Source organism: Tauraco erythrolophus, chromosome 10 (assembly GCF_009769465.1).
Source record: "Tauraco erythrolophus isolate bTauEry1 chromosome 10, bTauEry1.pri, whole genome shotgun sequence".
NCBI classification, from domain to species: Eukaryota; Metazoa; Chordata; class Aves; order Musophagiformes; family Musophagidae; genus Tauraco; species Tauraco erythrolophus.
This window is the reverse complement of record NC_141474.1, coordinates 10255186-10267126: the sequence shown is the minus strand read 5'-3', so window position 1 is coordinate 10267126 and position 11941 is coordinate 10255186. Positions and strand designations below refer to the sequence as shown.

General features: G+C 34.7%; 1 protein-coding gene across 1 annotated transcript; it reads left to right on the top strand.

Moving 5' to 3' along the window:
• Nucleotides 1-381: 381 nt before the first annotated feature.
• LOC104375239 (coagulation factor XIII B chain) lies at nt 382-10450 on the top strand. The gene is given in 19 exon segments (XM_086617620.1): nt 382-445; nt 2182-2307; nt 2310-2384; nt 2903-3088; nt 3515-3691; nt 3838-4011; nt 5709-5860; nt 5862-5889; nt 6227-6323; nt 7004-7053; nt 7056-7178; nt 9066-9098; nt 9101-9241; nt 9244-9267; nt 9737-9793; nt 9796-9918; nt 10241-10267; nt 10270-10359; nt 10362-10450. Coding segments are annotated over 19 exon segments (1836 nt in total).
• Nucleotides 10451-11941: the final 1491 nt, after the last annotated feature.

Sequence of the window (11941 nt, the reverse complement as noted above, 5' to 3'; positions counted from 1 at the left end):
TATTTCAGCCAAGGCAAACAATCTGATAACAGAATGCCCTTTAAACTTGGAACTCAGACAGTTCTGAGGGGAACAGTGTTTAATTAATTTAAATTGTCCCATAGTTTGTTGTCTGATTTCACTGTAAAATGACAAATTCTGTCTTCTTTACTGATGTAAAGTATGTCAAACGGAAGTAGAATTCAGCAAGTCTAGTGTTAGGGTATTTGGAGAACTAAAATAAATGAAAATAGTGTTTTCAGCGAAATAACTTGTTACAAAATACCATAGACTCTAAAACATCTGTGAATACCTTTGAAAATCCAGTTAATTATTTACAAAAGGGAATACTTAGGGAGTTTTCACAGGTAGTGGAAACTGTTGATGGAGACAGTAATGAAGATGAGATTCAAAAGCTGTTTTTTCTTCCTAATTATGATGTATTCAGGCAAACTGTTTGCAGAAGGTAAATACACTGAATTCTATAATTAATAAATGTACATTGAATCTAGAATATGCAGTCTAAGGTAACTTAAGTCTTTTATATCTTTACCAAGAGTAAATGCTGGTTTTAAGTATATTTTTGTTGTGAGATGGCTGATTGTGATTCAACTGTTGCTTGTAGCTCAGGGCTACAGATTCATATCTAAGCTTAAAAGCTCTAATATTGAAAGGTTCAGACTTTTATTCAGAAAAAGTTTCTTTTGAAATGTATTTGAGCATTTTTGACAAATTGATTTTTGTCCTATTAAACCATTTTTTATATTGAAGTGTCTTCGTGATTAAAGTGTTTTGGTTTACCACAAAGCAAGACTGGAAGTTAAATGGAACCTGCAGAAGCTAGTGCGGGGTGGTTCTGCGTTTCCTATTTTCAGTATTACTTAAAATTCCTGGGTTTATATCGTTTCACATACCACTTGAAGTTCACAAAACTGTGGACTGTATATGAGAGTACACCTCCACTAATGGAAAAGGTGTCCCATTTTTTGCATTTCATTTTGTGTATGCTAATGTATATTTAACTCCGACATATTTGTTGCAACTACCTCTGTCTTCACTAGAGTTTTGTCCTTATGCAAAGCAGTCGAAATTACACTGATAACCTTTGGAAAATCAAACAAAAGGTATGTAGGTAGCAACTATTTCTGTCTTTTAATTACTTAAAAATCTTAATTACCCTCAGGTTTGGTGGTGTAATTTTTTTTTTTAATTTAGATGTGATACAGTGGCTGTGTGTGAAAGGGAATTATTAAAAAAAATTATCTGGGCACTTTCTATTTAGTAAAAATACTAAATTTGCAGAGAATTCTGGTAAATGCAGTAAATTCTGGTCACATTATGGAATGAAAGAACAATAGTTTGTTAGTTTTATTTTAATATGTGTAAAGTGAATGCAGCAGTGCCAACTCGTGGGAAAATTCTGCTCAATTATAATGAGATTCATAGGTAGCGATTTAGTCTTTAAAACTTGATTCTTCAGGTTAGAGTGCCTTGTAATTCTCTGTAAGGAGAGAAATTTTGAGACCCAAAGGATAATTTTATAAGAAATTCAAGCATAAGTATTGCTTTTTGGGTGTATTTTTTAGTAACTTAATGTCATATTCAGCTCAACTCCTTTTAAAGGTTTTCTCCTATTACTGGTTTGTTTAGGTTTTTTAATTGTAGTTCTGCTTGTTCTTTCCTTAACCTCCATTTCTTCTTTCTTTTCCATTGACTCTGTTCTTAAATTCCTTTCCTTCAGCAAGTTTAACTCCTATATTGCCTCCTGGCAGTTTGTCATACTGTTCTGATAATGTTTGCTAAATTGAGGAGCTATGACACAGCTAACCTTAACACCGTTGCCACTGGATTTTATAACGATCATCAGTATGGTTTTGCAGCAAAAGGTGCTCATGCTTACGTCTTGTGGGCTACGTAAAGAATAAAATAAATGTGTTCTGCATCAATTTTGCCTAGTTCACATTAGGAAGTTTCATTCTACAGCTGATATTCCTGTGAACCTAAAGAACAAAAGCTGATAAAATTTTGATATGTATTCATTTCAATGAGTCTTACAAGACCCTTCATACTTGTAAGTATTCAGAATTTCGTTCACCTAGTTTGAAAGCCTTAATCAATTCAACTGATATTAAATAAATGAATGCAAAAAAAGTTCTAGCTCTAACTGAGATTTTAGTGAGAAATATATTTATCTTTTTGCAGATAACCGTTGTGATTTGCCACACGTAAGAAATGGAAAGATTGCCCAGTACTATTATGATTTCAAAAGTTACTATTTTCCCTATGCGTAAGGAAAAAAAAAACTTTCCTATTCTTGTATAGTCGGTTATACACTGAAACTGGGAATCAAGATGGAAGAATAACTTGTACAGCAAAAGGATGGTCTCCAGTGCCACAATGCTACAGTAAGTTAGCTTTATTAGTCTCATCAGTGCTTCTAGCAGGAAACTTTTCTAGCTGGATTTCCTTGAACATACGGGAACAGAAGCTGCATAGCAGGAGGGATAAAATGTATAAGTTAGGACAGGGTTGAAATCAATCCTTATGTATACAAACTACATAGGTTATATATAGAATATTTTTAAACTAAAACATTATTTAAGGGCTTTTACATATATGTTTTTTATAAGAACACCAAGACGGTTACCCAGTTTTCCTTAGTTTGGGAAAGCTAACAGATAATTTCTGCTCATATATATAGATCTTCTAGAGCCTCCTAGCTCTAGATTCCTTGGTTGTCATGTCCATGTTATTACTATCAGTCTGATGTTGATCAGTTTGACAATTGTGGTAGATCTTCTTCAATAGGTCAAGAAAAGAAGATGAGATCAGGATAGCTAAAAACCCCCTTCTCTTACTTATCAGAGAACAAAAACATTCCATTAATTCTTCCCTTCTAACCAAGCTGTCTCCTTTCATTTAGAAAAATGTGGCAAGCCTCTTTTGGAAAATGGCTTTTTTTATGGTACAGAAATGTACTTCAAAATACATGAGAAACTGCAATACAAATGTAATCCAGGCTACCACACTCCAAGCGGTAGTACTGAAGATACAGTACAATGCCAGCCAGAAGGATGGTCCTCCCAGCCAAGCTGTACTAAAAAATTTGGTAGGATTCTCCGTTTTTCTCTTTTATAATCTGTTTTATATCTATATAATTCTGCTGTCCTTGCTGTACCTGTAAGGCTATCATTTGAGTATTCCTAACATAGGTCCTCAGCTGTACCTCATGGAAAGAAGTTGTTGGATTTCACGTGCTGCTAGTTCTGTGAATTTGTATAGGTAAAATTATACATAGAAGGAATCAGTATAGATGAAATCGCATTGTTTCAAATAAATCCATTGTTGTCCAAACTTTCTTCCTAAATAACAACTGGAAAACTTGCGTAAACTACTGCATTTTTAATTATTCATTATTTTCAAAGACTTTGCCTTGGATATGATCACTTTTAAGGTATATCTAAAGAAAATTTTAGATAAAAGACTTGAAATGAAAAGAGCAATTAATATTATGCATATGCTTTATTTATTTAAGAGTTGTGTCAAGTACCCAATTTGCATCACGGCCGCTACTTCACAACCCAACGAGAGCTTCGACTGAACGAAACACTGCTATACAAATGTGATGAGGGATATCATACTGCAGGAGGAAACACTACAGAAGAAGCAGTGTGTCTAACACATGGGTGGTCCCTTACTCCAAACTGCACTAGTATGTATGGACTGGAAAATAATTCTGCTGGAAATGTGATTTATATTCTACAAATGAACAAAATTGCAAAAAGGCTTGTTTTATGAGCTGTTGTAAGGGGGAAGCCTTCCTGAACTAATTTTCACTGCTTGGTGTTTTCTTCCTAGAAATAACTTGCCCCTCTTTGAGTGCAATAGCACATGGAGGTTTTTATCCTGTGAAGAAAATCTATGAAGAGGGAGACGTAGTTCACTTTTCGCGAGGAAAATTATTCTGTCAGTGAATTTGACCTATTCAATGTTACTATTTTGGATGGTATCCAGACCCTCCAGTGTGTGAAGGTACCTTATTTTTATAGTTTTACTATGTCAAATTCTTAGCGAAATAGTAGCACATTCTTTTATGAAATTCTTTATGAATAAAAAATAAAAATATGTTTTTTGTACCAGTTCACAGCCTAAATAGAAATCAAGTGGTAGCTAAAGGGTATGGAGCCAAGGTCTAGCAGGGAGGGAGGCAATGATAATTGGAATTAGTTTTCAGTGGACTCTAACAACAGAGCAGATACTGTCTCTTGCTGTTGTTTCTCTGAACATCATATCCTGGAGAAGCAGAAATCACCAATTACAGGGAAGTTGCTCACCCTTGAAGCTCAAGTTAAACCATGTTCGGGTTTACGAAGGTTTAATCAAACATGTTTAATCCTGCCTTGTGAGGTGGCAACATGAGTCCTGAGAGACATTAAGAATAAAATTTGTAACAAGATCCTCTGGAGCTTGGGCATTGTGGTACTTTGCGGAGTTTGCAGCGTCACCAAACTGTATGTTTTCAACTGAATTAACTAGAAGGGTTATCCTGACAACAGAAACACACCTCAGCAATTTCTATCACTTCCCTAGTCATTGGGGGATAATGGAGATTCTCGGAAAAGAAACTTTCCAAAGAACAAAAGGTTTAATGAACCAGATGACATATAGTATGTAGCAGAAAACAGTGCAAATCAACATTTAGGCTAGCCGAGAATTTATTATATTTTTCAACATACTCTAATAGTTGTGGATCATTGTCTTGTCGGGATACTGTGGTCTTCATGAGGATTACTTCTAAGCTTTAAGAGATCTCACTGTCTTATGATAAGAAATTCTCTCCTTTATATACAAGGGATGCCAGATGTTGATGACAGAAGATGGGACGTTCAATTGTTTTGATTTGTTCACTAAACCTATGGTATTCTTTTCCAATATATTTTAATAGGAATTTTTCCCATGAAGTATGTTTTCTGAAGCAAATATAATAATAATTTGTGTAGCAGGCTTGAGATTAAAACAATTATATTTTCAAAAATATAGATGTTAAGCACAGTTTTCAGTAAAATTAGTGTTTTGTAATTCCTTTATAGGTAATCTTGTGAAGACTATATGATTGAATGCAAAGATGAAATTCATCTTGCTTTCCTAGAAGAGATGGTAGCATTTAAAACACACTAGAATCTCTCATTAAATGGCGTATGTTAGAATCGTAGCCCTGTATTAATTCTGATGACGCTTCAGGAATTTTTCTTGAGTGAGCACAGAGAAGGTCTGGCGCTCAGGAGAATGAAAACATGGCCTAAGTCTAGTTTTGAGGATACAGTAATCACAAACTTAATTTGGGGATAGGAAATGCTAATTTGGGGCTATGACTGCTTCTATAGCATTAAAATTAATACATAAGCTGCTTAAATATTATATCAGTAGAGAGTATGGAAAATTTTATTTCCTGAAGTCTTTTAAAGAGCATTATATTGAGTCTATGTGGAGAAATTACAAATTTGTTTATAGCAGTGCAATAGCATGATACTTCTATTTTATATTTGTTGAATGTAAAATCACTTTTTTTTTTTTTTTCTGGTCTCCCATTCTATTAAGAAATGGGAGTAAGCAATTACTCTGGATCAACGAAAAATGTGTTTGAGTGATAAGCTTGTGTGCTGTATAGTAAAATTAATTGTGTACATGGTTTTGATTAGTGAGAAACAATATGCGCTTTTTGTTTTCAGATGTAAAAAATAAATGTCCTCCACCACCGCTTCCTCCTCATGGCCGTATCATCACAGCTAGAAGAACGTATCATAATGGAGACAAAGTTCGTATACAGTGTCAAAGTATCTTTGAAACAAGAGAATCTGAGGAAATCCAGTGTGAAAAAGGAAAAATGGACATCACCGCCTAGTTGTATTGGTTAGTACTTTTGTGAAGACTGACAACTGAACAGAAACGATTCTTCAAACGATGCCTTAATTTTCTGGAGAGCCTCAGTTCCACATCTGCAAAACTGTTTATGTCCTCCTCTGTTAAAATGCTTGAGAGGAAAGTGATGCACAATTTGAAGACAATCTGTTTACAGATTAAAGATAAAGGATGAGCTAGGTGAATTCAACTGATATCCGTATTGGTAGTTTTCCCCTGGAACGTTGATTTTTTACATCTTACAATGCATCAAGTGTCTGTCTGTTTCGGTATTTGAAAATGAGTTATTTCTGAGAAAATTGGTTCTAAGTTTTTGCTATGGTTATAGGAACGATGGATGAACAGGAATCTGAGGCATCACCATCACTCGAGGCAGATGCAGCAATAACAGCAAGCAAAATGTATCGCAATGAAGATACGAGTAGGTGACATTTCTATTTAAAAGGGATTTCAATACGCTCTAAAGCTATTATAGGCATTTTATGACTACTCTTACCGCTCTTTGCTATAGTACAGTTTCTTACTCTTGAAAATGTTTACATGTTCTGCAGACGTCAATGTAGCAATCTGACTGACTGAATGAAAGGCCACTGTTGCTTGTTTCTAGTGATTATAAACTACACCCATAAGCTTGTGCTGTGTCTGTAATTTTATTTCATACATTAGCATTTACCTTCAGTCGTTTTGTACCCCTTTGGTTATGTTGTCTGAACACGCCAATTCATGAGTATTTGCTGACCCTTTGATTAGTTCCAGTGAGGGTTCTTTTGCTTATTTTGAACCACACATGTGCTAAACATTTCAAGCAACAAATAAAGATGGTCTCATCACAGAAAAAGAACTAATCTACATCAAGTGCAAACCAGCAGAAGTCAAGAATGGACATAGATGAGGAGTGTAGAGGGAAATAGAATGCCTATCTGCAATTCAGTAAGGCAAGTGTAGAGTTTCTGAAAATGAAATTTGAGAAATAAATTATATTGGTTTACATTACATTTGTATGTAGATTTTTGCTCATTCTACTGCTAGTCTGATACTTGCGACAGTGTTAACATTGTTTTAAAGATCTAATTACCTGTCTCCCTACCTCATATTAGAAATGCAGCAAAAACTGTACCTCTCCACCTGCGATTAAAAACGGTGTTCTTCTTGGTCCTTATTGACAAATTACAGAAATGGTTCCTCAGTAGAATATGGTTGTCAGCTTTACCATTTTTTGGATGGACCTAGTACTGTTTACTGTGAACATGGAAACTGGACAGAACAGCCAATTTGCTTAGGTAAGTTTGTCATACATGATACCAAAAAGTAAAACTGGAAAGAACCTCTAGATAACCCTTTGTGAGCACCTTTTCTCTTCCATTTGAGTTAATAAAGATTCCAGAAGCATGAGATGAACCAAAATCAAATATACCTAGGCCATTCCTGCTAGGTGTCCTCTGTTCTGTTCTTACAACACCCTATTAAATAGATTCCTCAATTTTCTGAGTGGGCTATTCTAGAACACAAGCTTTTACTGTATCTCTAATTTCTTTCTCTCATAGTTTCCATTCAGTGATTTCTTCCTGTCCTTCAAGAGAGTAGAAGGTGTATCTGCCCATGGCAGCAAGGTTGGAACTATATGATCTTTACAGTCCCTTCCAACCCAAACCATTCTATGATTCTGTGTTTAGAAGGAGTGACTGCAGCCATTGCCAAAATGGCTTTTAGATATGATTAACAAGGAATAAATTGACTTCTTGGACTTTTGTTTTTACATCTTCTACCTTTGCTTGTATTCTGTGTCTTTATATCCTGGACTTTCTAATTTTTTCCACATTGTTCTTATGCATGCTATTCAAAACAATGTATAGAACTCCCTTTAGGAATTATCAATACTAGCAGGAGTACTACTTCTGATGATCTACAAGAGTTTGTTGCTTATGCTTATCTTTCCTTCCTTCCTGTAATGAAATAATTCCATTTTACTAGCATCCTTGTTAATTGACTCACTCTAAGTTTGTAATCTACTGTGAAAATGTAAATAAATAACCAGTTTGGGTTTAATTACTTATTTCTAAACAAATAAAATGTAACTTTTCTGGATTGAAAGGTCCAGATCAGCATTCTTAGATCTGAATACTCAAATTTAACAAAACCTGTGAAATAATGAAAACTCATTTCCTATGAGCGTTTTTCCTAAGCATCCAAATAACCACATCATCCTTTCCATGTTTGCTAAGATTTCTTTTCAACCCTCACCTTATCAGACCAGTAAGAGCATACACTGCAGCTAGTTTCAAGAAAATATCCATTCCAATTTGTTGTTATGATGCTGTCATCAAAATGCATAATACTGATTTCTCCTTGCCTTTCCCTCAGCAAAGCATTAATAAGGGCCTCTATCAGGCAATGATTCTCATGGAACTTGTAGAAATTAATTTTTACAACTGTCCCTCTGTCAGGCTTTATTAAAGTTGACAGTGGTTTCAAAAGTTAATGAGGTTAACTGTCTAATGGGAAACTAGGCTGCCTGATGTGTTCCTGGCACTAAATTTTAAGAAACCTGTTAGAAAACAATCAAAACAATATTGACTTTGAATAGCACCAAAAAAAACCCAGAGAAGAACACAAAGCTTCCTAAAGGTTTTTGGAAGATCTCTAGATTCTTTTAACAGTGACACAACAAAGAAAAAGACAAAGAAAGAGAACTATCAGAACACTTCCTTAGGTTAATAGTTTCAGTTTACTGTGTATTAATTAACTACTACTATCCTTGAAGGGTTTACCAAACCCGTCAGCCAAATTTGACAGGTTAGTTTTGATAGATGACTATTTTAATTATAAAAAGTCCTTTCAAGTTACAGTAAATAAGTTCTTTTCTTCTTCAATGGTAAACCCAGGGCTGCCATATGTTTACAATACTTGTAGAAATCAGACTTTGCCAGAGGTGTGTGTTTTCTGTGATTTACTGTTCCCAGTTCAGGCTTTCTTTGCATATCATTTCTGTTACTTCAGCTCATTCTTTACATTTGCATTCTTTTTTTTATGCATCTATAGTTCTATCACTTGCAAGATTCAAAAACATTTTAGAACTATTAATTTAGATTTCTCTTTCTTGGCTCATACAAAAGGGAGCTAAGAAATCGCTTAAGGTTGGTTTTATTGAAGTATGCTTTATTTCCTAGAACCATGCACTCTTAATGAAACTGATATGAACAGCACAACATAGAGTTAAAATGGAGACAGGAAGAATTAATTTTCCTACACGGTGATCTCATAGAGTTTGAATGTAAACAGGGATACCATTTTCTCCAGAATACGATTTCATCTCCTGGAAGGACACAGTGTAACCATGGCAAACTGAATATCCGAAATGCATTAGGCAAGGTAAAAGATACTTTTTAAATTGCCTTTTTAATTAATCAATCTCAGATCTATCTAGAAACAATTTTCTTTGACATTGTGGGCCTAGAATCTGTTAGAAATAACAGATGTTCAGGATATATACATATACACAGATATCCTTGCACAAGACAGCTATATTGTTAAATATATGCAAGCATGGGAAAACAATATACCTTTCTTTGATGAGGAAGGCTGTAGAAAGGAGAGAGGAGCTGTTCTCCAAGTCCAAGGAACTCAAAGCTCTGCAGGAAGACATCTGTAACAGTTAAATGCACACATGGGATTTCTTACGGTTAGAATTAAGCAGGAGGTTGCATCCTGATCTGAGACATAATGAAATAGTAAGCAAATACAGTATCTATATATATCCAATGTTGACAGGCATTTAAAGCTGCTAATTTGTTAGTTTCTTAAGCTGAATGTTTCTTAAATGTTTTTAATGTCTTTCCAGCTCCTACAGAAAAATGTCACTCTCCACCTTCTATTGCTAATGGAGCTCTTACTCTCCCACCCTGACCCAATATGACAGTGGTTCTTCAGTTCAGTATAGTTGCTCTGACTATCATTTTTTGCAAGGATCTGAGAAAATCTACTGTTCTGAAGGACAGTGGACTTCACCACCAGTTTGTCTAGGTAGGTATGATACGATAATAAGCACTTATTTCTCTCTACAATTCAGATACTTAGAATTTATAAATTTAGTATTGACAACTAGAAATTTAAGATCTAAGTTTTTTTTGTTACAGATGAAAGTTTTAGTAGTATCAGTATAAGCTTGTCTAGCTTTTTTTCCCCTTAAATGTGACATGCCTACAGTATCCAAAAATACAGTGATTTCATGTATATATATTAAAAGATTGGGAAAATAATCTACAGTCTTAGTGTAGACTAGTCAAAACAATGTGATTTCAAAAAGAATCAATTTATTAACACTGATTATGTCTCCCTTCTTTAGAGCCATGTACTTTGTCAAAAAAGGAAATGGAAAAAATAATGTGTTACTGCAAGGATTCTATGAGAATCAAGTTTATTTTTACCATGGGGATTATGTTGGATTTTACTGTAAACAGAACCATTTGGAGCAGAATCTGGTACAACTTTATTTCAAGTGCAGTGTAAGAGAGGACAGCTGATATATCCAAGATGTGTTGAAAGAGGAAAATAGGTTTGGACTTTGGGAAAGCCTATAGGAAAGGTAGGTACATGTTTTTATCTAGTATTTACAGCTGAAATAAGATGGCCTCATTGTCAAGATCACTACAGTCAGCTTTGAGAAATGGCTGTTCAGTGGCATTGTTGCTTCTAAGCGGAAGGGAGAGGGAAGTGCTTTGCAGTATGAGCACTGGGGATGCATGAGAAAAATGCAATATTGCTGTACACGTGGAAAGTTTAGGATGAAGGAGTTTTGTAAGGCTTACAGTGATAAACCTGAGGATGCATCACAATGTGGAGGACTGGAGCAAAGTGCCACAATGAGAAGAATCTGAGCAAGTAGTGCCCTGTGGGAGGATATTGGTGGTTTCGATAGCAGGAGTGCTTTTGTGACTACAGAATATAGCTAAATTGAGATTTAGTTTCATGCCTTTCAATGGAAAATGGATGTGAAACCCTAATTTTACAGATAGAGAGGCCTATTTCTTTTTTTACTTCTTAACAGCATGCATGTCTCCTTTCACAGGTAAGAAGCCTCTAAAGGACAAGGCTTAGAAACAAGGGAAAAAAGCAAGTATTATTTTTTTTTTTAAAAAAAAGCTTATGTTTGATGGATCTATGAAACCATTAAAACCTAATATATGCAAATTCTACTCAGTGGTTAATAATTCTTAAAAAAAAGTCAGGCAAGCATCTTTGTTTTGCTAATTGAGAGCATTTAAACTATTAAAATGTCTAGTCCAACTACTTTGTATGATTTCCTATGACACTTATGCATTGGTACTCTTGGGGCTCTGCCTTTGAACATGTTGTGTGACTGAAATGATGAAGAAAACTCAGGAATACAGACGATGTTTGTCTCGCATCCTTTTAGTATGTCTTAATAAAAAAGTCATTGTAACGGTCTTTTCTGTATTTTGTCTCTAAACTCCATGTTCTGTGATATCATTGCACGTATGCTGTTCTGTATGGTTTTCCAAGGCTTTTCTGAGTGCTATGCGACTAAATAAAACAGCAAAGAAATGAAAGCATTCAAGAAATATACAAATTCTTCTTATTTAATCAAAACCCAGTCAACCATTTGCTGGGAAAAAAGGTTGATAAAAATCAATAGCATTCCAAAATGTTTATAGTAGATTAAAAAGCCATTGCTTTGTGAAATGGTGTTTAAAAATTAGGACAAAGAACAATGACATTTAGCAATTTAATATAATGAACTTTTGATGTGTGACACGTAAGTCTGAACTAAATTTTCACTATAGCTTTTATTTCTAGGTCATGTTGTGAGCAACGACTGTAATGTGAATTGGCAAGTCTCAGTTAAGAAATGATGTAGGAACTCAGTTAAACAAATTGATTGGTGATAAGTTTTTATCAAGTGAATTTTGGGATATTGAGCTTTTTTACCTTAATAGCTGCTGTCTAGGCTTGCTATACATCCAGAAACTATTTGTGCTGGAGCCAAAATACATAGAAATTCTTCTAAGCCTCTGAGTTTTACATC